We start from the raw sequence: 24,552 nt of genomic DNA, 5'->3' as shown, positions 1-24,552 counted from the left end.
ATTACTCTAGCAGTTGTGCTGCTTCATATTTCTTGTGGAAAGGTCAGGATTTTTTGAAGAATTAAAAATGTTCAAAAGAACAGCATTTATTTGAAACAGAACACTTTTGTAACATTATAAACAATTTTTCACCATTTTGATACATCCTTGTACATTTCTTATTATATATTATTAATGAAATCTCAAAGATTTCAGCATTTAGTCCAACAAAAACCAGGTATGTGATCGCAATATCCACTCAGCATCTCATAACACAGGAATATATCTTGTGACATCATTCGCACTCAGAAAACAAAGAAACAAGACAAAAAAATGGCAAAGATCTCCAGTTATGTAAAGAAAACTTCATTTATTACTTTCATTGCATGACATAAATACTTGGTAGACTTTGAAAACGTTTTCTTTACATCTTATTGACTGAACCGGCCATTACAAAATAAGAACAAGCTTTGAATAAATAGAGTAAATTCTCTCATTGTGATTCTCTTTATACAGAAAAAAGTAATTTTGTACATATATAATTTCATTATTTTTGTTCTCTGTAAAATAAAACATCTGTAGAATTTTAAAGACTCATATCTTATTTTCAATTAATACAAAAAAAAGGCAAAAAAAAAAAAAAAGAATGAGAATCGGAAGAGGGCACAAATCAGAAACTGAGCTTATCGCGTGACAGGCTGGAAGTTGAGTCTGCAGATGCTGAACCTGCCGTTCGAGGAAGTGTTCGACATTTGGCTGATTCCCAGTCCTTCTCACTTCAAACCAAAATACATTCCAAGAGCAGCGGTAAAAATGAACCCCCCCGGTATCGCGCCAATGTACAATCAAGACATTCCTGAGGAACAGTCATGATAGCAAAACAGGAAGCCACGAGAAAGACAGAATTGATTCATTCGGCAAACATCTACTTGATCGTACCGCTAAATAAAGATGAAAATCGGTATAAGTCACTATATCATATCCATCCCAGAAGTAAAAGCTATATAAGCAGTATTTTAAGTGGTGTAGTGTGTCAGCGTCAGCCGTAGCCGTCTATCCCAATACTGACGGTACTAGAATCAGGTCAGCTGACTACAAGTGAGCAAAGGCAAAGCAATCAAGAGGTACTTTTCAATCTTATCATAACTTATTGTGGTAAAAGTGGTAAATCTGGAGATGACCTTAATAACAACAACTGCAAAGTAGGCCAAAGAGACATGTTTGAACAAAACATAGCTGTACCCTGCCATTCCAAATGCCATTCATCAACATAAACCTCTGAATATTTATAATTTGCAGAATTGCAGTGTTTTAAAGCTGTAGACATTGTCTTGTAAATGCAGCAGTATGATGAGAGAGGACAGGTTTGACAGGAATGATTTGACTTAACACTTGGTCAAAGGTCATGAGACAGAAAGAGGTAAAGTATTAACCAACCACCAACAGAATCTGCCTCAAGTGTGACGTATATGATAAATATTGCTAGAACCGCTCATACTCAAATTACTTCACAATATGCATGCAAACATATTAGACCTTTACCTTACTAGAAACCTGTTGTATGTGGCGCCAAGGATTTACAATATTGACTTTGGCAAGAAGGAATGTGTTTGACAAATAAGGCAAAACTCAAATCATGTAATCCATAGTAGTGTCAATCAGATTTTTTAGTGTTGATAAAGAGCATCTAATAAAGCATCTGCTGAGATTGTTTAATAACACTTATGTAAGATCTCAGAAACAATTTTGTCTGTAGTTAACATCTGAAATCTGGTGCAAGGTCCAAGTTTAATGTTACTGTAAAACGACTTGAGATCATTACACATGATAAATCAGCAAATGTGCATTTGCTTGTCAGCTGGAGCTCATTTCAAATGCCATACAAAGTGCATTCCATGCTCGCCAGTAGTGTTTGTCATATCAGATGAAGTGTTTTGGTGAAAACAGTTTTGCAGCACAATATCATTAGGATCGATTTCAGATCTTGACTGCAAAACCAAGTGCATTTATATGATTCTTGATTTGAATTGACAGCAATTACAAATCTTGCCTGTTTAGGTCCTTGCACACAGAGTCTGAAATTTGTCCAACATTTTTGCGTTTATAAAAAAAAAAAAATAAATAAATCACATTGTGTCAATCACATTTAAGCACTGCATCCAAAACTTTCATCCAACATTAAAAAAAATAATAATAAAAAACAATAAAAATATTGGATCGGTTCGGGTTCAATTTTGTGTTTTCGCATTTGAAACAAACGCATATGAACATTTCTGACTTTTTTGATTTCAGGAAGATGACAAGGTCACATAAGCCGATGATTTGCAGTTAACCTTGAACCAGAGATTGAGGTTTCAAAAGCAGTGATCAAAGCTAAAGCATTTTCTGATAATATTGAGATCTGAAACCAACAGAACATCATCTTTCATTGGTAAATGTCAAAAGAGGTCAGATTTCCAGGTCATATTTGACCCTAAATTCAATAGGAAATCAAAAGAAGTGCATTTTGCATAAAGAAAATGAAGCTGATTTTTTAAAAAAAATTAAAATAGCATAATTTAAGTATACGGTGATGTAAAAAAATACTGTGTAAAATAATTCACAATTTAAAATAATTTTATGAGTATTTACACTACCAGTCAAAAGTTTTTGAACAGTAAGATTTTTAATGTTTTTTTGTTGTTGTTGTTGTTTTTTTAAGAAGTCTCTTCTGCTCACCAAGCCTGCAATTATTTGATCCAGAGTACAGCAAAAACAATACAATTTTGAAATATTTTTACTATTTAAAATAACTGCTTTCTATTTGAATATTTTTTTAGCAGCAAATCAGAATATTAGAATGATTTCTGAAGGATCATGTGACTGGAGTAATGATGCTGAAAATTCAGCTTTGAAATCACAGGAATAAATTATATTTAAAAAAAATATTAAAATAAAAACGTTATTTTAAATAGTAAAAATATTTTAAAAATTTACTGTTTCCGCTGTACCTCTTTAAAAAAAAACATTAAAAATCTTACTGTTCAAAAAATTTTGACTGGTAGTGTATGTTTCACATTACAATAATGAGAATGGGGATTGCATGCTTAATTAATCTAATGTTATTGGCTCTAAACATTGGCTTAATTTTCTTTATGAAACTTTTCGATTTTTTATTAAGTGGTAAAATATGACCCAGATGTCATATTCTAGACAGGTTTCATGAGATTTGCCATTATACATTTACAAATATCAATTAACTTTCTACAATTACAGACAAAGTAGTGGTTGGTCACTATATTTAAAAAAAAGTGTGCAAAGACAAAGAAAGGCATCTGCCTTTTAGTGTAGCAGACAGTGAGGACTGACTGAGACGGTAGTGTAGGCATACTGTAACGGGACAGAACCGTGTGAGAGGGGTAAACAGGGATGAGGTAGGGACTTTAAAGTGTTTTTTGTACCAGAGGGAAAAGCAGAAGCCTCCCAAACTGCTGTAAAAGGCAATTACTTTACAGTATAAGTTAGAGAAAGAAAAGAACATCCAAATGTTGCACATTCATTTGCATGAGGAATATGAGAGAATCTTCTCTTTTGGAAGATACAATAAATCAAACTTTCAGCATATATATACACATCTTTTTTTTGGCCATTCGTCTAAATCCCAAATATCACTTCTCTGTTTTACAGAAAGCAGCATTATTTTCTAAATAAAACATTTGAAAAAAAAACAAAAACAAAACATCTGTGCTATATAGTGCCATAAAGGTGTCACTGATGGTGCAGTTAGTGTTAGTATTATTGTCTTCATATATGTCACAGTTTTGTTATTCTCCTATTAATAATGTGCTCACAGTTTACATTCACTCTGGAAATCTGAGCCCGTAGATCCTCCGGCGCTAATAAAGCCAGATGAAATCCTATATATTTTTGGCTGCACTTCTGTTTTACAGAACAGCCCGCTTGTTCCATGCTCGGTTAAAGCAAATCTGTAATAAGCTCATTATTCAAAAGCAAAGCCCTAAATAAATACTTTGGCTCCCATAGCGATGGGGTACTTCCTTTATGTGCTTGAGGCGCTCCCAGATCCATTCATTTCAGTCCTTCTCGCTTTGTTTCCCTGGTCAAGGCTGTTTCTTTCGCGTTGAAGTGATTGCATTTAGTGTTCATAATTACATTTTCTTTTGAGGATGATGAAAACGATGTGCGTGTGTATTCTTGCTGAAGTCTCAAACCTCAGTAAAACTCATGGTAGTGTGCTTACGTCTGTGTGTGTGTGAGAGCGAGCGCTGTGGTCAGATACCAGTCCTGTCGCTGTAGAAAGGCGTTACGTGGAACATGTAGCAGTGAGTGCAAACTCTCACCGGTTTCATCTGACCGTATCTAGGCAACGGGGCTGAGTGCGATGAGCAGCGGGAACAGAAGATCTGCAATAAAACATCATCATCTCATTAGGATTTGAATCAGCTGAAATGATTGTTCTAAACAATTTTCATTTAAGCTGAATGCTAGAGGGAGCAAAAGTGAGTGTGTTTATTTTACACAGATTAAGCTTAAAGGAGTAGTTCACCGTCAGAATTAAAATGTCCTGATAATTTACTCACCCCCATGTCATCCAAGATGTTCATGTCTTTCTTTACTCATTAAGTTTAAGGAAAACATTCCAGGATTTTTCTCCATATAGTGGACTTGTAGGGTTTCCAACAGTTTGAACAGTTCCAAACTGCAGTTTTAATGCAGCTTCAAAGGGCTCTACACAATCCCAGCCGAGGAATAATGGTCTTGGACATTTTCTTTAAAATTTATATACTTTATATAATTTATATACTTTTAACCCCAAATGCTCATCTTGCACTAGCTCCGCGATGTGCATACGCATCTTCACGCATTGCATAATCACGTTGAAAAGGTCATGCACGGTTAGTTTTTGCTGGTTCAAAGAGGCAGGGTAGGGTGAAAAACTCGCCCTCATCTCATTTTCATTAGATCAGACGCTTCTTCCTCAGCTGGGATCATGTAAAGCCCTTTTGAACCTGCATTGAAATGGCAATTTTGAAGTTTAAGTGCACTATTTGGAGAAAACTCCCATCTCATGTTCTCCCTCAACTTCAAAATCGTCCAATATCGCTGTTTTACCTTTTTTGTTGAGGGTGTTTGACCTTCTTTGCATGTTCACTTTGCAAAGACTGGGTCGGTACTTCTGCAGCGATGTTGGATGATTTTGAAATGATTAAAAACCAGAATACATAGAGTTCAGGGAGAGAAAGACAGGATGAGCGTTTGAGATTAAAAACTATTTGAATTGTATTTTTTTTTAATGAAAATAACTAATCATTTCGCTAGATAAGACCCTTCTTCCTTGTCTGGGATCGTTTACAACCGCATTTGGGATCGTTTGAAGCCGCATTTAAACTGCATTTTGGAAGTTCAAACTTGGGACACCATATCAGTCCATTATATGGGGAAAAATGCTGAAATGTTTTCCTCAAAAAACAATTTCTTTATGGCTGAAGAAAGAAAGACATGAACATCTTGCATGACAAGGGGTTGAGTACATTATCTGTAAATTGTTGTTCTGGAAGTGGACTTCTTTAAAAAAAAAAAACGTCACTTATTCAAATGCTCATACAATCATACAAAGGCTGATTAGCAGTTTTTCTGTTTGACTTTTCAATGTTCTAGTGGATTTTTCAAAATAAGCAAGTCTTGTGCGTGCGTTTCCATTCTGATGTCAAAACATTAGAAACACTCATGTAAACGTGGTTTTCTTGTGTTTTTATAATGAGCTAATTTTTGGCAATTATCCTATTTTTTTGTACGGTTTGTTTTGAGCCCAGTTTCTCAGTGGACTTTGTTCTGCAAGTATTTCCCCAATTATTTTTACCATACAGAGCAACAAAATTCAAATTTAACCAAATCATCCAAAATGAATCACAATATTACAGACTTTGATTTGAAGGGTTAGTTCACCCAAAAATGAAAATTCTGTCATGAATTACTCACCCTCATGTCAAACCCGTAAGACCTTCATTCACCTTCAGAACACAAGATGTTTTTGATCAAATTTGATAGCTTTCTGACCCTCCATAGACAGCAACACAACTACCATGCTCAAGGCCCAGAAAGGTAGCAAAGACATCGTTAAAATAGTCCATGTGACATTGGTTCAACCTTCATTTTATGAAGCTACGAGGATACTTTTTGTGTGCAAAAAAAAAAAAAAATTAACAACTTTATTCAACAATTTCCTCTCTTCCTCTTGCACTGCTGTCTACGCAGGGTCAGAAAGATCTCAGATATCATCAGAAATATCTGCATTTGTGTTCTGAAGATGAAGGTCAAGAGTTTGGAATGACATGAGGATGAGTAATTAATGACTTTAATTTAATCTCTTTACAGCACAAAATGGAATTTTGTTATATGAGGGAAAATATTCAATTTTTATTATTTACCATTATTTTGCTAATTTATATTACCTTTGGGGACATCTATCACTCACTTCAAAATAATTTAAAAACTAAAAAAAGAATGTTAACTATTGTACTAAATTGTATTAAAATAAAACTAAATATCCTATTATTATAAAATTAAAAAAAAAAAAAAAGGAAAAGCCCTCTAAAAGCTACTTTGGTCAAAAATTAGATAATGATACTGAGTGAATGTTCTTGACACATATTATACATTCATCAAATACTTTTACTTCAAACTCACTAAATCAGAAATACTTGGAGCCTGATAAAAATGTTTATTTTAAAGAAAAAACATCAGATGGACTTTTTGCATCTGGAGGCTTTTGCATCTAAACTCTTCCTATGTATTTGTGGAGAAAATAAATGGGATTTTTACGCATGGAAACGGCTGAACTCTATTCTGACAAGGGCTTGAGGATCAGGCCACTGTACCTTTCCACAGCTCCTGCAGTGATGTTTCCTTCTTATGACTGTAAATGGCGCTTTACATGCAATGCAGGAATTGCAGGCCTCATCTGGAACCCATTCAGGAGGGTCTGATGTTGAAAGAAGAACAGAGAAAAGGTTTTAAAAAGGGTCCAAACAGTGTTGTAAGCAATGTCCACTTATAGCATTACATATTAGCATTGCTCTAAAACCTAGTACCCTGGCAACATATGAATTCCATTAACATTATTATTGAATTTAAGTTTGCTGATGCTGTTGTTTAAAAGCCCACAATTCTCATTAGGAATTACTGGAAATGTCAAACCTGTTCACATACTTGCGCTATGACATATCTTAAAACCTTTTAAAAAAATATCTGTGCACAGTGCAAGCCTATGATGCTTTAAAGGAGAAGTCCACTTCCAGAACAAAGATTTACAGATAATTTACTCACCCTCGTCATCCAAGATGTCTTTCTTTCTTCAGTCGTAAAGAAATTATGCTTTTTGAGGAAAACATTTTAGGATTTTTCACCATATAATGGACTGATATGGTGCCCCGAGTTTGAACTTCCAAAATGCAGTTTAAATGTAAATGATCCCAGCCGAGAAAGAAGAGTCTTATCTAGTGAAATGACTGGTTATTTTCATTCGTCTTGCCTTTCTCTCCATGAACTCTGTGTATTCTGGCTCAAGACAGTTAGGGTATGTCGAAAAACTCCAATCCAAAAATGATTTCAAAATCATCCTACATCACTGCAGAAGTACCGACCCAGTGTTGGCAAAGTGAACATGCAAAGAAGATCAAACACCCTTAACAAAAAAGGTAAAACAGTGATATAAAATGATTTTGAAGTTGAGGGAGAACATGAGATGGGAGTTTTTCGATATACCCTAACTGTCATGAACCAGAAAAAAAACAGAGATCAGGTAGAGTAAGACAAGACGAGCGTTTGACATTAAAAAAGTATATAAGTTGTATTATTTTTATGAAAAAAAAAAAACGGTCTTTTTGCTAGATAAGACCCTTCTTCCTCGGCTGGGATCATTTACAACCGCATTTGGGATTGTTTGAAGCCGCATTTAAACTGCATTTTGGAAGTTCAAACTCGAGGCACCATAGAAGTCCTCTACACTGAGAAAAATGCTGTAATGTTTTCCTCAAAAAACTATTTCTTTAAGATTGAAGAAAGAAAGACATGCACATCTTGGATGACTAGGGGGTGAGTGAATATATGTGAATCTTTGTTCTGGAAGTGGACTTCTCCTTTAAATTGTCTATATCCAAATATGCCTTCTTTGCTACAATATAGAGTATATAGAGAGTAAGTGACGAGCAGTATGTCTGAATTCACAGCTTCAAGAAACAGTAGGTGAAAAGTACCCGGATGACCAACTACTTTACTATCCCGTATGACCAAGGGTGAGGTTTCATAAAAGATGGATAACCTATATACATTCATACTACATAGAACAGTCTTTATCAGTCACAAAGTATGTCCTGTTAAAAAAAACCTGCCAAGTGAGGGAGAACACAATTTCAGATGGAGCTTAGGAGTCATATCATATACATCAAAATAATCTTCTTCATATTGTGAGAATATAGGCGCAGTACTGAACTAACCTTCAAACTGACCCTCTCGGGCTTTGGCAGCGAGCTCTGATGAAGAGATGGTCTCTTGACAGAGAGCACAGTCTTCCAGTACAGCACTGCCCAGACATGGACCTGAGGTGCATATCAAACAGCATATTAAACTAATGGTGTCTGCGCGATAAAAACATGCAGTTACAATATCTGTGTCTTTCAGAAGTGTGGCTCACTAACCTTTCTTGGGCTTCTCATTGTCTCCTTGGTCAGATTTTGTAGCCATGACCTCAAACAGAGTCTTTAAGATGCTTCGCAGGTCACTCGCATAGTTTGTTTGCAACTGATCAGCCACACCTTCAGATATTAGAAAAGACAACAAGCATAGTTAGTTTTACAGAGCTTGTTATATATTTTATAGTCGGAATTACAGTGCATTTAGTAGGTTCTACTTTACAGTAAACCTAGCACATTTTATATCAGGTTTCTTGTCCATTTAGTAGGCTTTAAAACTTACAGTGCACTTAGTAGGTTACACTTTACAATTAACTTAGCAGGCTGAATACTGAAATGTTAAACATTATCACTGAATTTAAATTATAGGACTGTATCTCAAAAAAGTCAGCCAATGCAAACTAGGTTTAAAGATGTTCTGCCATTCAAGAATCACATATACTTCATGCGACTACAAATCCCACAGATCATTAGGTAACACACCTGATATACAGACGAAAAGGCGATGGATGAGGTCACTACTGCTATGGAAACGTGAGCGAATTTTGTTGTGAGCAGCGAGTTTGGCAGCTTGCAAAGCCACTTGAATCTCCTGATGATCCAGATCCTCAGACATGTCCGAGCTAGTTGTCAGACTACTAACAGGGCTGAAAGGGAAGATTATTAGGTTAAGGACAAACTAATAACAGCAATAATAATAAAGTAAATCTATTCCAAGATATAATTGTCTTGTGCTCGATCTTTGAAAAATGATCAAGAGTAAAAAAAAAAAAAAAAAAGTATAACTATATAAGTTATTATAAGTAATTCCATGGTTTGAAACAGGGTCGAAATTGCTGGCCGCGTTATCACTCTAATCGCGTTAATCCAGAAAGCGTGACCCTATGGCTGAGGGAACACTATGGGGATTTGTGCAACAGCTTGCTGGAAACACAGAGCACATTTTAGGACTTTTTCACATATCATTCACACTGATGTTAAAAGAAAATTTCTAAAAAAGTATAGAAGTTGTTATATGGATGCTAAGATGTTATTATAAATGTGAGTTTAATGCAGTTGCTAGGGTCTTCTGGGTGATAGCTAAGACATTCCTATGTGCAACAATATTTGGAGAGGTTGTTTTTAGCATTGGCAAAAAGAGTCAAAAGAACCCACTCCTTTAAGGTATACATGTAAACAGTCATACTTTACTGCCTTGGGGTGAAAGGCAGTGATAAGAACTAATTAAACATTGCTGTGTTTGTTTAAACAGAAACACTTCTTTGAAATGCAAAATCACAAACCTCTAAGCCTTAGCACCAAAAACTACGAATAACCTATAGAGTGCTTTATGTAAAACCCACAAATAAATGAGCATTTTTGCACTTCCTATTCCATTGTGCATAAGAGAATGGGTTTTTTTTGCAGTTATTTTGGTTAAATGCCTGAAATATATGAACTTTTTATCTCGTAACTCATAACTGCGAGTAATAAAGTAAGAATTGCACGATATAAACTTGCAGTTCTGACTTTTTTCTTAGAATTGCATGATATAAACTTGTAGTTTTTACATTTTTCCTCATAACTGCAATAAAAAATTTGCTGTCGCACGTTATTGTCAGTATTCCATGATATAAACTCGTAATAGCGAAAAAACTCAGAATTTTGTATAAATCTATACTATTCTGAGAAATAAAGTCAGAATTGAAAGTTTATATCTTGCAATGGTGACTTACGCAGAACCGTGAATTTATATGTTGCAATTATGACTATAACACGCAATTGAGATATAAACTCGCAATTCTCTCAGATTTGAACTTTATAACTCGCAATTACAAGAAAAAAGTCACAATTGCAAGATAAAAACTCACATTTGTGAGAAAAATAGTCAGAATTGTGATTTTTTTTTCATCTTGCAACTGAAAGAAAAAAGTCAGAATTTGAGAAAAAGTCACAATTACCTTCTTTTTTTTTAATTCAGTGTCAGAAACGGGCTTCCACAGAAATGAGTCCATATTAGCACACGCTCAAGATATTTACTCTTTTTCCATAACATAAAAGATTTTTAATACTTCACTCATGATTTTTTAAGCTTTTACATGCCTGGAAATAGGCAGGGGGGGGCATTAAACTCCATCACGTTGAACAGGTAAACTCATCTACTCACTGGAATAGTGTTATACTCGTGCTCTTGCTAACTATTAAACTTGCAGACGTGTAGATTTTAATAAAAACTGATAAAGTCGTTGGAACCTTAGTGAAGGTGACGTTGAAGTCATGTGAATGTGGTTTATATTGTTGTTTATAGCCTAACATTAACTTTTTACTTCTGGCAATTGTGCTTGGACCACAAAATTCATGGACCTTGTGTTCAGTTGTAAAATTTATCTTGATGACCAAACGTGCAATAATTGTAAACTTTTGTTAGTTTGTTTTGTCAAGAAAACCAGTTCATGCTAACTTCTGGGTTGGACTACAATACATCATCCCTGCAGCACTCTATCTTATTTTTACTCATAGGAGTGGGCACAGCCATTCGTAAATTTTATGGGTCTGGCTTTTGTACAGCTAATTTTTTGCTTGTTTTGCTGCTTTATATTGCAAATTGGTATGTCTTACATATTATTCTAATGTATTATCTTATTCTGAACACACTGGTTTGTTATGCAAACAGTTTTAACATTTACTGTACGTTGTTATTCTTCACCTTATTTTCCTACAGCGGCTAATGAACCAGAAGCCTTCCTTCGGCATTGAAGAAGAAGGTGTATCGCAACAGTACTTACATATTCTACCTTAACCTATCAGCCAAAAGTTTGTTTACCTGGGTGTGTATGAACTCGACAAACTGCATGTAGTGACAGAAACACCATCAATGTCACTGCTGGGGACAGAACTGAGAGGGGACTCCTGAAAACTGCTGCTGAGCATTGCAAAATAAAAACACATATGGAAGCAACAGATGAAAATGAAACATGAGAACCAAAAAGTAATGAAATCAACTCAAAAAAGTGTCAAAGTAGTCAAATCAAGAAAATCTGATTCACTTCAGTGAAATTAAATTTCACACACAAGTAAACGAACCTAGAGAGCTTTCTGTTATCCTCCTTGGGTTGTTTTCCAAAACCTTCTGATTTCCCTTTAACCGTAGTTTTAGGATGCGTCCGGCATCCTGTCTCTTGATGGGTGCAACTTGGTCCTCCCTCCCCTTGTCCCGGGCCTCTATCCTGAGTCAGAATAACCCCTGGGGCGCATTTCTCACAGCAGGGATAGTGGGAACAGTCCTGACTGCCCTCCTCTTCTCTCATTTGGTTCTGCACAGAACAGTGTGGTACAGAAGGGGTAAGGTGGCCCTGAGAAGGGGGCAGGGTGAGTGGTAAATGTCCATTTCCCTTCCCTGGGCTGCCAGCAGCTACTGCTGACTGGATAACAGAGCTTGTAATGGTGAGCTTGTGCTTCTCAAACCCCAGCGCCACGCCCTGTCCAGCAGGCTCCATGGCATCCTCATGGTTGTCGACACATCCGCCAGTGCAGCACACACAGGAGTTAAGCAGGCACTGAGTGGCAACTAAAGCCCCGCCCTCACCAGCATCCGGAACGTCGGCTGAGTGAGGTACGACGACGGCCAAGTCGGTCAAGCTTGGGGAATGAGGGTTAAAAATAACCGTGGCCGACAACTTCATTCCACCGGTCCGATTGGCAATTTCTTCCGCAGTCTGTACGCTTTCTTCGTCCTGCAATCCTTCCCAGCCGTTCATCATGGGTGACCTTTCAGAGTTGCCTATGGACTCGGCTGACTGGTGCTGACAACCCAGATTGGTGTCGTTGCTTGACTGACAGACCGTCAACCAACCGTTACACGAGGAGTCAGTCAGTGGGGCGGGTCTACTGTGTTCAGGGGATCTGAGGCATACGGTAGGAAGCGGAAGCTGCCCACGGCAGAGCTCACTAGTCACACCAGACTCCAGATCATCCATAAAGAACACTCTATCATCATCGTGGTAAGATCCCGGGACTCTCCGTGGGGATGCCTGAGTGCTGGAGGCGGCACTGGAACCTTCGAGACTGCTTCCTCTATAGGGTCGAGGCCGATGGGCTGGAGACTGATTCTGACTTGGAGGGGAAAGCAGTGTAGACATTTCATCCCCCACTTGATGTACCATCATGTTAAGTTGCTCTATCTCTTCTTCATCATACTGCATGGAGCATGCCAAGTCTGCATCCGTGGTTTCCTCCTCTTCACTCCCACTGGAGGTTTCAGGCTGCACCTTTATCTCCTCATCCTCTTTCCATACAGAATCTTCTTCCTGGGCTACACAAAGTGTGAGATCCACCACCTCCTCAACTCCGTCGTCCTGTTCCAGTGTCTCTAAATGGGTCTCAGGACCAGTGGAAGCAGCTGGGTCGTTGGTCGATGGCATACTTGAACCTGCAGGGAATTCTCCATCCTGGGAAATGCAGAGGCTGCGCTCCAGCGTTATGAGCTCTTCTTCTGTCAAAGTCTGCAGCAGGTCCCTGATAGGAAGAAGACAATTATGTGATTCACAAATCTGCCTTGTTCTTCAGTTGCAACATCAAAGGTTGTTAGGGTTTACATTTTAAACCTCAATGGTGATGTAATTTAGCAATTAAAATAATATGAATGTCAGTTCTATCGAACCACCATAAAGACCGCAGGGAAGGCAATTTTTGTGGGGGGTTTTCTTTTGTCTGTGATATCCAACAGTTTTCTACAGAAAGAAGTACTTTCGAGCTAAGCTACAAGGACACAGTAAATTCTCACAGAAATAAATGTCAAAGAACATTATATTCATTCTATGGCTGACAAGCAATACAAAGCCAGATATTACAAATCTATACAATTTCATGTGTTAAAGAGAAACCCAGTGATGTGCAAATAAACTCAGGCATCTTTTAATAACCTGTATAAGACACTTGTATACTCTATATGGTGCTGACAGGTGTTGTTCTTTCAAAGGAAACCCTTTGAAATCTCAATGGTGATGTAATATAGCAATTTGTCAAAGGAAACCCTTTGAAAGACTAGATGTGGTGCAGTGAGACTCTGAAAGTTACCTATTGTCCCACTCGATTTCTGACATACTCTTCGTGCCTGCACTCAGTGTTGGGAGTAATGCATTACAAGTAATGCAAGCCACATAATCAGATTACTTTTTCCAAGTAACTAGTAAAGTAACGCATAGGGTTGGACGATTAATCATAATCGAAACTGAAATTCAGAAACTTTAAGCCAGAGGTCCCCAACCTAGTGGGGCGACCCACTACCGGGCCGTAGCAGAATTTCCAGAATTTCCCACTGTTCGGCATGTAATTCGCAGATTAATATGCCAATTTACACGTTCAAGCTATTTACAATTAACATCACACAAGCAATGTGCAAACTTAGTTGTGCGCAATAGTTCAATTCACTGTACAGAAAAAAAAAAAAAAAAAAAAAAAAAAAAAAAAAAACAAACTGACAAAGATTCCTAATGCTGCATTAAAGGTGCATATTCTCTCAGAGATGACAAGAGACAAATCTACTTCAACATATGCTGATAACGGTGTATAACTGACTAAAATTAGCGCTCCCCATCCCCCCGGCCCAAGAGAATATTTTCAAACCGCAACTGTCACGCGGAGTAAAAAAGGTTGGAGACCCCTGCTCTAAGCAACATAATTTTTCCATGCCGGTTATTTCGTTTTTTAATTTCTGTTAATACTTACCATTTTAAAACATACTACTGCATGTGTAGTCGGCACTATACTGACATGTATGACCATTGCACTTGTGTCTTTCGCAGCGTCTTGGTCATGAGTGGCATGTTTAAGACATCGTATCAAGTTAATACACGCAGTCAGCTCATCAATGTCAGTTCCAGAGCAGTCTCCAAAACAGTGGACCAATTGGAACACCAAAGGCGGGGCTAAGCACTGCCAGCTTTTGTTTACAGTAGCAGGATGGCATAGAGTGCATTTAGGTCACGCCCACACCCATTTAATTTCTCAATACATCTCCTCCTCTCAGGTTCACATAGGGTGGTGAAATAATCCTTTAACATGGTTGAAAATAATAAATGTTTCCAGTCGCCAATTAAGTTTCAGAATAAAATGACATTACGCTCTACTTTCGTGTCCTCGTTTTTTTGGGTCGACGGCTTATAAAAACATAGTTCTGTTTATTAGCTTGTTTACTGTACACCTTGTCACATAGCAGCTTGTTCTGTTTTTTTTGTTGTAAGTCAGAAATGACAAGGAGGCAGGTTCCCACAATACAAAGTCAATGGAGAGCATTGGATTGGTTTCCCCCCCGGTGTGGTTGTGTGTCTATGATAAATGCACTCTGTCTCTATGAAACACTCGTACGTAACCTACACGCATGTAAACAATTAAAGTGCATATATTAAACCTGCATTGCATATTTATTTAATTGAAAAGCAGCGTTTGGGAATTTTAATAACTTTATGCCTTACTATGATTTTTTTAAATGGGTTTAATATGTGGAATGTGCTTCTTCCTATTTTGTACAATTTTGCCAATTACTCCACACGGGCAAAATGCAATCCAGGATTTTTTTTTTAACTGAATACTTGAATAGAATCGAGGAACGGTTGCAGCCCTAATTTAATTTACAGCCCTAATTTACTCTGAGGTTGTAAAAAGCTCAGAGTAATCATGTCATCTCCATAAGAACGCTACAGTACAGATGCAAATTTATAAGCCTAAGGCTTATAAATTTCAGTTTTGGTGTGAAATTAAAAAAAAACAAAAAACAAAAACAAAACAAAACAAAACAAACAAACAAACAAGCAAGCCCAGCCCAGTCAAGAAAAAGTAACACAAAAAGTAACAAACCATTTCTTTCCATAAAAAGTAACTAAGTAACACATTTAGCTCCTTTTTTTTTTTTTAGGGAGTAACGGTATATTGCAACTTTCCCCAGCACTGCCTGTGCTACTTCTGACAACAGTACAAGAGCTGTTGTGGTGTGCTGCAGACATGTTGTAAGTCTTCAATACATTATTGACTACAAATATCATGCAATCAAAGCAACCTAACCACTTCATAACCTCTGGCTACACCTGCATCAGATTACCAAATCAGTGATGTCAGTGAATGACTATTGCGAACACTAACCCTACCTTATTTTTCTCAGCAAAGTACGGAAAGGACGGAAGAGTTCAGACATGTCCTCTGGTTTGCGGTCAAGGTTAAGAGGCCCTTCAGAGTAAATAACAAGGCCACTGATAAGACAAAACATGACAAAAGATACCATTACCAGGTGAGCAGACAGAAATGTATATAAGCAAAGAGAATGACATATGCAGTGCAATGAAAATTAATACTTTGAGGTGGATTACACGTAAAAACAGATCCTCAGAATGACATACCACTTACCAAACAATGGCAAGTCTAGGGATTGTAAACATGAGAGCTGGTTCATAGTCGTCAATCATGTCTTGTGTAAGATACTCAAGCTTAAGGGCCCTTTAGATGGGAGATATTTGATTATTAATAGTGTATATAAGAATTAAACAGCCAAGTAAATAAATAAAATAAAATAAATACAAATACAATGCATATACTGTATTGGGAGGTAGAAGCCTCAATCCTAGATCTGAATACTCACCTCTCAACTGTCTCACAGAAGAGCACAATCACCTCCTGCTGGATGTAATACTCTTTAGGAGACTTCACAGGCACCATGGCTGACACGTAGCTGCAACAGGAAACAGACAGATCCATTGTATGATTACATTAATATGACATTCTGCAAAAATAATAGTTTTAAATGACAGGTTTACAAAGCTAGTCTGCTGGTGTGCAAATAGTACCAACAAAGGTAACTTGTAATAATTCATGAAGTGTCCATGAATGCACTCTAGGCATCATCATAATTATATAACCACAAGGTCACATAAGTGAATGCAAAAATCAAAACCGCATTTTTAAATTACCTGAGCTCAAACTCAGCGAAGAGGCTGTCAAACTGACGCAGCGCCTCCTTCATTCGGTCCGTGTAGTTGTTGAGATCTCGTAGTGCTTGGTCTCTTGTGATGTTGCGTACTTCCTCCAGGCTACGGGTGAGGTCTTTAGCTAGCGGTCTCATGGCCATGCTCTCGATTTCACGATTCATAATGATCGATCCTGCTGCCAGGCACTGGAGAGAGGAACGATAATAATACCATCACTGCTTCTAATGGGTTCCGCCCCGTGCCAGCTATGATACACTGTTGGTAAAATACTGTAATGGAATACTGCTTTTCAGTAAAGCAGATCATCAAGTTCTTTATCATCATGCTGTTTTGAAAGTTAACAAGACAGATCTCTAGGGAAGATGCCTCGTTCTGAATGCAAGCGTTTAGTGTGCACTACCTCTGCCCCAAACCACAGCTGCCCGGCAAGGTTGTCATGGCGGATCTCTTCTGGGAACTTCACACAGAAGTCTCTGTTGGCTCGGTCTTCGGGTATGCATTCATCCATGATCTGATTTATGATGTTTAACACATTGTCCTATACAAATATTGATAATATACACAACAAGGTAGATATATATAAGTAGGTATAATATAGGTATAATATACACAGCTTGGTTAGAACATTCACTTTTAAGAGTTTAAACGAGACAGGTCATTTATACAGCTGAGGTCAAAAGTTTACACACACCTTGCAGAATCTACAAAATGTTAATAATTTGACCAAACTAAGACAGATCATATAAAATGCATGTTATTTTTTATTTAATACTGACCTGAATAAGATATTTCACATAAAAGATGTTTACATATAGTTTATATGAGTCCATTGTTTGTCTTGAACGGTTAAACTGCCCTCTGTTCTTCAGAAAAATCCTTCAGGTCCCACAAATGTTTTGGTTTTCCAGCATCTTTTGTGTATCTTTTGTGTACTTTTCTAACAATGATTGTATGATTTTGAGATCCATATTTTCACACTGAAGTCAACTGAGGGACTCACATGCAACTAATACAGAAGGTTCAAACGCTCACTGACGCTCCAGAAGGAAAAACACTAGGGGTTAACTATTATTTTCTCTTGTGGACAATATGTAAACATCTTTTATGTGAAATCTCTCATTCAGGTCAGTACTAAGTAAAAAAATAGCATGCATTTTGTATGATCCCTCTTTTCATTTCTGCAGAAACTTTTAACTTCAACTGCATATTCATATTCACTTTAGAAATTCCTATGATTTGCTTTGAAGAAATTGCTGATTTTCCCAGGGCTAGAATTTATGATTTTAACATTCCCTGATGGTACCAGGATTTCCCCTTTCAAAACATTTTCAAATAGCAAATTCTAAGAGACTCAAACATTCCAGAATTGAAAACAAACACCTGCTGATCAAACTGGCTATACCAAAGCTCTTTACTGTAAGACCAGTAAGTGAAATGAACTAGTGAAATAACCTGGCAGGACCGGAACTGGTTGACTAGTAGTGTACATCTCTGAGGGTCCTTCCTGCCGTCCAGACTGTCCAGCTCAGTGGCCACTTGGTTCAACTCTTCATCTGCATAGTAGAACTGGGCCAGCAGCTGTGGATCTGACCTCTGTATGGGGAAAAAAGGGAATTTAAAAAAAGCAAATGTAAACAGATGGTCTGAAAGATCTAATCAAATACCAGATGATCAAACAAACTAGCTATGCAAGAGTCATGCAGCATGACGTGTGTCTGACATTGCATGAGAAAATATTATTATTTAAAGAGGCGTATCTTGCAACGACAGCCATTCGCACACATCAGAAGAGCATGTAAGATATGAAATGACTGTAGCTATAGATGTCAGCACTGGATTAAAGAGCACTGATGAGAATTTAGACCTTTGGACCCTTTCTGCTCCACTGGGCCCTCAACAGGGAACATCCTCCATGAATTGCATCATAGACTGGACACTGAATAGGTTCCAAGGTGTATTTCAAAAGCTTACACACACACACTACTGCTGTTTGAGCTCACAGTATAATTTTATTAGGAAATTACTTTTATTCAGAAAGAATGCAATAAATTTTAGACTTCAATCAATTTGAAAAATGCTATTCTTTTCAGCTTCAAAGAATCCATAAAAAATGCATCCATTTCATTTTCTCCTCAAACTTTAAAATCGTCCTACAGCACTGCAGAAGTACAGATCCAGTGTTTACAAAGTGAACATCCAAAGAAGATCACACACTCCTTACAAAGAAAAGTAAAACACCGAAGTAGGATGATTTTTGAAGTTGGAGGAGAAAATGAGATGGGAGTTCTACATGAACCGGAAAAACAGAGTTCAGGCAGACAAGACAAGACGAGCGTTTGAGGTTAAAAAGTATATAAACTTTAAATTGTTTCGCTACATAAGACTCTTCTTCCTCAGCTGGGATCGTTTAGAGCTCTTTGAAGCTCCATTTAAACTTTTGGAAGTTCAAATTCAAGGGCGTCATTGAAGTCCAGTTTATGGAGAAAGATCCTAAAATCTTTTCCTCCAAAAATTCAATTTCTTTACAACTGAAGAAAGAAAGACATAAACATCTTTGATGACAAGGGGGTGAGTACATTATCTGTAAATTTTTGTTCTGGAAGTGAACTTCTCCTTTAAGTTCATTTAAATTAGAAGTTGTCTAACAAATCTTAAAATTGATAGCTCTCAATTACACTGTAACGTGGAATGTATAGTCAATGGTTAAATATTTGGGAAAAAGAACAATTTTTTTAGAGACATCGCTAATATTGGTATCAGTGATACGCACCTTCAGTCATAAAAAATATTGAACAAAAAAAAAAAAACATACTGTATGTTGCTTCTACATTAATTTGAAGATTAAATGAAAAATTATTTCAATATAAAAGTATACTTAACTTTAATGTTAAGTGTGATTAATTGCGATTAATTTCAGAAAAAAATTGGATTAATTAGTAAAAAATAAAAATAAAAATTAATCGATTGACAGCACTATACAAAATGTAATATTTTTGATCAAATAAATGCAGCTTTAGTAAACATTAAGGACATCAAAAAACATATTCTTAGAATGTTAGAAAATTTCCAAATTTTTTTGATAGCTGTGTTTATTATAATACATGTCAGTGCAAAATCTCCAAAATTAAACTAGGGTGCTGTGGGTAGTTGCCAGTGCATTGCAATGTTGTTACTAATGTGTTCTAAGTGTTTTAATGTGTTGCTAGTCGAGAGCTCATGTCTCTGATATCCTGGTGTTTAAATATAGTCCATTTTTTAACACAGTTGAGAATTTGTTTTTGTATTGTTGTCCACTGGGTGAAACTTCTCCAAACTGCATACTTCATCATTTATATCCATACCAAAAACTGTTTATGATGATTTACACACCAAAGTTCTGTTCAATCCCCTAAACCTAAACAGAAACAGAAAAATAAGGACCAAGTTTACCTTAGCAAGCAGAACTAACTAATAAATAAAGCCTGTAGCCTATCTACAGTTAGCGTTATCTGCAAGTTGTGATATAGTATTTGGAGTATTTCCAGTTTGGGAAGCCTCTGTTTTCTAGACGGTGGCTGTTAATAATCTTCACATGAATTTGCCTGGGAAGTGGCACGTGGCTGGGATGTGGACCAGAGCTAAGTATAAGCTGATTTGAGCAGGTCGGCCCAATGATGCCCACACAGTAGAAATCAAACCGCTGGAGACTCCAATTCACCATTCACGCTTTGGGCGACTATTTGGGTTGCGACTTCAAAGTAATGAAAATTATGTCCGCCTACAGGTTTATGGTTATAGTACGACTGTAAAATTATGGCGGTACTGATAAGGACCTGCGTTATGTGATGCACTAACAGTGACTTACTTTTTTTAAGCCTCAAACAAACAACTTGAATATTTTACAAACATAAGACCAATATTTTCTATTTGACTATCTGTTAATTTTAATGAACTTCTGACACTGCAGTTAATTCCTGATGACAACAACAGGCATGTTTGTGAAGAACGTATCCAAGTGAGTCACAGTCAGCAAGGTAGAACTGCACCCATGGGCCAAAGCTTCTTTGACAACAATGAGTGTTTGTATATCTCAAGAGACACCTTGGGTTCAATTCCAGAAAAACACTTTTGTCCACTAAAATCCTGTTACAAGATTACTCACTTTTTAAGTCACATTACCAAAAAATGACCGAAAAGTGACCTGAATTTCTCACTGAAAGTCTAACATCAGCTGACAACAAAACAAATCTGGAATAGCAAGAATCTTTTATCACTAAACTCATTGAGAGCTATAGTGAAATGTGGTTTTAGAGTAAAATACAAAGAAAGTTTGGAGCCACACAAAAGGCTTTTAAAGACCAAACACAGCTGAGAAGAGCTAATGTAGTGAAACATATCTGAGGCAGTCTAAATCTATTAATATATGTTTTTACATCGCATATTTTAACAAGGAATACGATTAAATAGCTGTAAACATGCCCATTCATTATGAAGGGACAAAGTCATTGAGTGAATAGTAAAATGCTGTGTTTCAAAACATAGTGAAGATACTACCCACACAGAAATATTAGCATATGATTTCCAAAATTACTGTCAAGTTAGGCTGGTCACATTGTACGACGCTCAAACTGCTGTCTAGGTAGGTACCTCGTATCATGTGATGCCAAAATAGCTGTTAGTATTATACGACGACCCAAAATGCTGTGTAGGTAGGCTGTCCACATCATATGATGTCCCAAAAGCTGTCTAACAAGACAGCTCGCTAGGTTTTAAAACACATGCACTTAATAATAAAGCTCTATGATGATTATTTCTTAAAGCTGAACTAATGGCAAGCTTACCTTTGGCTTATAAAGCCACTTTCGGAACCGATTCATCATTGGTCACCTCGCCAGTTTAGCGACAGCTCCGTACCAAACCCGAACCGGACCTTTAAACCCGCACACAAACACACAGCTAGCGAGCTAAGCTAGCGCCTGCTCTTTCACAAAGCCGCGTTGACAGTGTTAAGCAGAAGCCAAAAAACAGACACAGGCAGTGTTAATCCACTATTAGTTAATCACGGGCTCGGACTCTGCCCTTACACCCTGCAGTCGAGCGGCTGTCTTTGTCCCCAAACACACGGGCTGCTCATGACTAAGCTATTGAGCTAGCGCTCAGTCTGACTACGGAAGTTGCACTGCTTGACCGATTACACTCGGGTTGCCAAACACTCCTCGTTTTTATTTCTAAACGAGTCTAGCTGTTTTTTAATCAATTTTCATTTTTGTTTTCTTAACTAAGCAAATAAAGAAAAAAATAACTTGTCTTCCCGTTATTATTTTCACTATTTTATACACATTTATTTAACTTTCCTTTTTTGTAGAGCGCTTCACGTTACTGAAATGCTATTTAAATAAATTGTTATTATTAACAATATTATATTTTTCACTAAATGTTTATTTTTTGCACGAGAGAGAACAAAGGGAATAGTAATAGGCTACTGACGTTTCCTCTCAGGAAAAGTAGGACCGCCTTGCTGTTGCCAGGCAACAACTAAACACTGGCGGATGGATGTTTTTGATGGGACGTTATCATACATGTAAACCTATTCAGATGGTTTAAGCTAGAATTTAAGAACTTTTTTAATACACGGACCAATTTAATTATGCTCTAATAAGCTAAGTAAAAAATAGACACACTATCGTGCTGCTATCTATTGATCCGAAAGTATATTTAATTTGGCTGAGAAATCCAGTGAGGATGAACTACAAAGAACTTGTCAACGAAGTCACAAGGCTCCTGGACGAGTTTCAAGAAGACAAACAATGCATTGACAGTTTTACACAGGATACTGCCAAGGATCTTAAGGTATTCCAGGCCTGTTCTCCTCCGTATAAGTATGCATCTCCATATTACTTCATTATTACATTAATTAAAAAAATAATTTTCCCTTGAGAAAGTAAGGTAATGGATTACTCTTTATTTTCTGTCATTTAGTTACAGTTGCTTCTGATGTAATTGCATTAAATACTGTATAGAATATAGAACAATACTATGTAAAACAATAGTGGACTTAACATCAAAACTGGTCAATTAATGTTAAAATATATGTTTTTATTGTGACATTCTCCCTTTAAATACTTTGGTCAGTTCCAGATTAATTTATGCAGTTATATTGTTATTGTCAGTATTGGGGAAAGTTACTTTTAAAAGTAATACATTACAATATTGCGTTACTTTCTTAAAAAGTAACTGATTACATTACTTTTTATGGAAAGTAATGTGTTACATTACTTTTGCGTTACTTTTAAAATCTAGACAGGGCTTGCTTGTTTGTTTTTAATATTAAAAGTTGTATTTTTTTTGCAAGTGTAAAGCCCTTTCACACCAAAGTGAAATAAATAAGCCTCTGAAAGAAAAAAAAGTAATTTACACTTTAGCATTAAAAGAAAAAAATAAAGCACAAATGTTAGTTTATCTAAAGTCATTTTTCTTATTAGGGTGGTTAAACTGGATCATCAAAGGTCAGCAGCAAAGACATTGGTTAATAAAATGGGATTAAACACATAAAGATTAAGCCTATTTGTGTTATTTTGCATTTAATTATTGCAGGTTTGCGTCATATTCTGAGTTTGCATTTCACAGTTTTAATTCATTTTGATGAAGACTGAATCTGACAAACCAATTTGCAATATCAAGCAGCAAAACAAGCTGTTTTGTACAGCTAAAAATAGCAGGATGCTGATGAGACTGGAGGCCAGACTCATAAAATTTACAAATGGCCGTAAACAAGAAGGTGGATATATATTATAAAGAATTAAAAGAGCAGTTTCATGTCTGTCCTTGTATTGTTCAACTGGTTGAGGTTTATATGGGATTTAGAAAGTGATAAACAATGTAATATTTAAAGAGAGTAGTTAGTACATGAAGATGTAAGTAGTAGCTAGTAACTAATTATTTTTTTAGAGTAACCCAACACTGATCTTCACTAGGGATGAATAATAATCATAGTCTCATGTCTTCTGTCTTTTAGAGTCTCTCCTCTGCTGACCAGAAGTTTATTATTGATACGTTGTATGGATGTGTCACACACAAAAAGCTTTTGGACGTTGTGGTCAACATCTTTTACAATCACCATGGAAAAAAAATATTCAGAGTGGACCGAAACTTGTTCATCGGTAAATGCATTTTGTTGATGTATTAATTAGAACTGATGTATTGATGTATTGATGTTAATTTAGATTCAGGTATTAAGAAAAATAACAGATCTGATTTTGTCTGTTTTCTCAGTTGTCTGTTATCTCGCCATGTTCTGTCTTGATGATCTTGGCCTGGAGCATTTCAGTAGAATAATCAAGTCTCTAGACATCTCAAAAATGCACAAAGTAAGCAAAACGCATTTATTATACACATAAATCCTTTCTGTGCACTATTTTATGGACCAGTTTAGATTATGAACCAGCAAATAATGTAAATCCATGTAATGTAAGTACTGATATATCAGCATTTACTCATTCTTTGCTTTCTGTCCGGTGCCTCAGTTCCTGAGTTTTTTCTTTAACGTCAGCAACCTCACATTACACATCCAGAGGGAATGGAGTCACATCTATGATGCTGCCATTGTAGATAATAACTGGATCACCCCTTTGCTGAGGTAAAATGATAATAATAAACTAGATAAAAAAGTTTGTCAAGACAAACTTTAAGTTGGCTTGAGAAAGCCGGACCAGAAAGTTTTAAAAAGTTTGAAAAGTTTAAGAAGTTTAAGAAGTTTTAAGTTTGGATGGTTTTCAATAGTTTGAAGTTTAAAGTAGTTTTAAAAGGTTAAAGTTTGAATGCAGTCTGTCAGATAGATAGATAGATAGATAGATAATTAACATGTTAGTATGATTCTAACATTAGCAACATTAACATTAACAAGTTACTAGCATGTTGCTAGCAAATTTTTAACATGATTAGCAAGTTGT

At 36.5% G+C, this 24,552-nt stretch overlaps 2 protein-coding genes across 6 annotated transcripts in view; one reads left to right on the top strand and one right to left on the bottom strand.

Annotated features, from left to right (window-relative positions):
- Window positions 1-481: 481 nt before the first annotated feature.
- Window positions 482-21,767, bottom strand: zfyve28 (zinc finger, FYVE domain containing 28). 3 transcript variants are annotated; one of them, XM_051132846.1, is made up of 14 exons: window positions 21,445-21,767; window positions 18,077-18,217; window positions 17,025-17,162; window positions 16,607-16,809; window positions 16,279-16,368; window positions 16,047-16,136; window positions 15,791-15,892; window positions 11,733-13,163; window positions 11,473-11,571; window positions 9,153-9,316; window positions 8,676-8,792; window positions 8,475-8,576; window positions 6,858-6,961; window positions 482-4,382 (listed from the first exon to the last, which is right to left on the bottom strand). In XM_051132846.1, exons 1-14 carry the CDS (start codon window positions 21,481-21,483, stop codon window positions 4,251-4,253), a joined length of 2,952 nt encoding a protein of 983 aa, XP_050988803.1. In that variant the 5' UTR covers window positions 21,484-21,767; the 3' UTR covers window positions 482-4,250. The 3 variants fall into 3 exon arrangements, with proteins under 3 accessions (XP_050988803.1, XP_050988804.1, XP_050988805.1); XM_051132847.1 differs by having other exon boundaries at window positions 11,473-11,568; XM_051132848.1 differs by lacking the exon at window positions 11,473-11,571.
- The window catches only part of cfap99 (cilia and flagella associated protein 99), a 16,407-nt gene continuing 13,075 nt past the window's right edge, over window positions 21,221-24,552 (top strand). The window contains exons 1-4 of one of the 3 annotated variants that reach the window (XM_051132852.1): window positions 21,221-21,242; window positions 23,619-23,763; window positions 23,876-23,970; window positions 24,127-24,239. In XM_051132852.1, coding sequence (XP_050988809.1) covers window positions 23,893-23,970; window positions 24,127-24,239 — 191 coding nt within the window. In that variant the 5' untranslated portion in view covers window positions 21,221-21,242; window positions 23,619-23,763; window positions 23,876-23,892. Of the gene's footprint in view, window positions 21,243-22,155; window positions 22,483-23,618; window positions 23,764-23,875; window positions 23,971-24,126; window positions 24,240-24,552 lie in introns of those variants that run through there. The other 2 variants (XM_051132849.1, XM_051132850.1) reach the window with 2 other exon arrangements.

Source organism: Labeo rohita, chromosome 17 (assembly GCF_022985175.1).
Source record: "Labeo rohita strain BAU-BD-2019 chromosome 17, IGBB_LRoh.1.0, whole genome shotgun sequence".
Classification (NCBI taxonomy): Eukaryota; Metazoa; Chordata; class Actinopteri; order Cypriniformes; family Cyprinidae; genus Labeo; species Labeo rohita.
This window is presented reverse-complemented; position numbering and strand designations above follow the sequence as displayed.

Bases quoted from the DNA above. Each gene is read 5' to 3' on its own strand.
- zfyve28 (XM_051132846.1), bottom strand. From the start codon at position 21,483: ATGATGAATCGGTTCCGAAAGTGGCTTTATAAGCCAAAG. The intron at 11,572-11,732 runs GTTCGTTTACTT...TGCAATGCTCAG, and splicing joins GATAACAGAAAGCTCTCTAG to CAGCAGTTTTCAGGAGTCCC. The intron at 9,317-11,472 runs GTAAACAAACTT...CTTCCCTTTCAG, and splicing joins TCGAGTTCATACACACCCAG to CCCTGTTAGTAGTCTGACAA.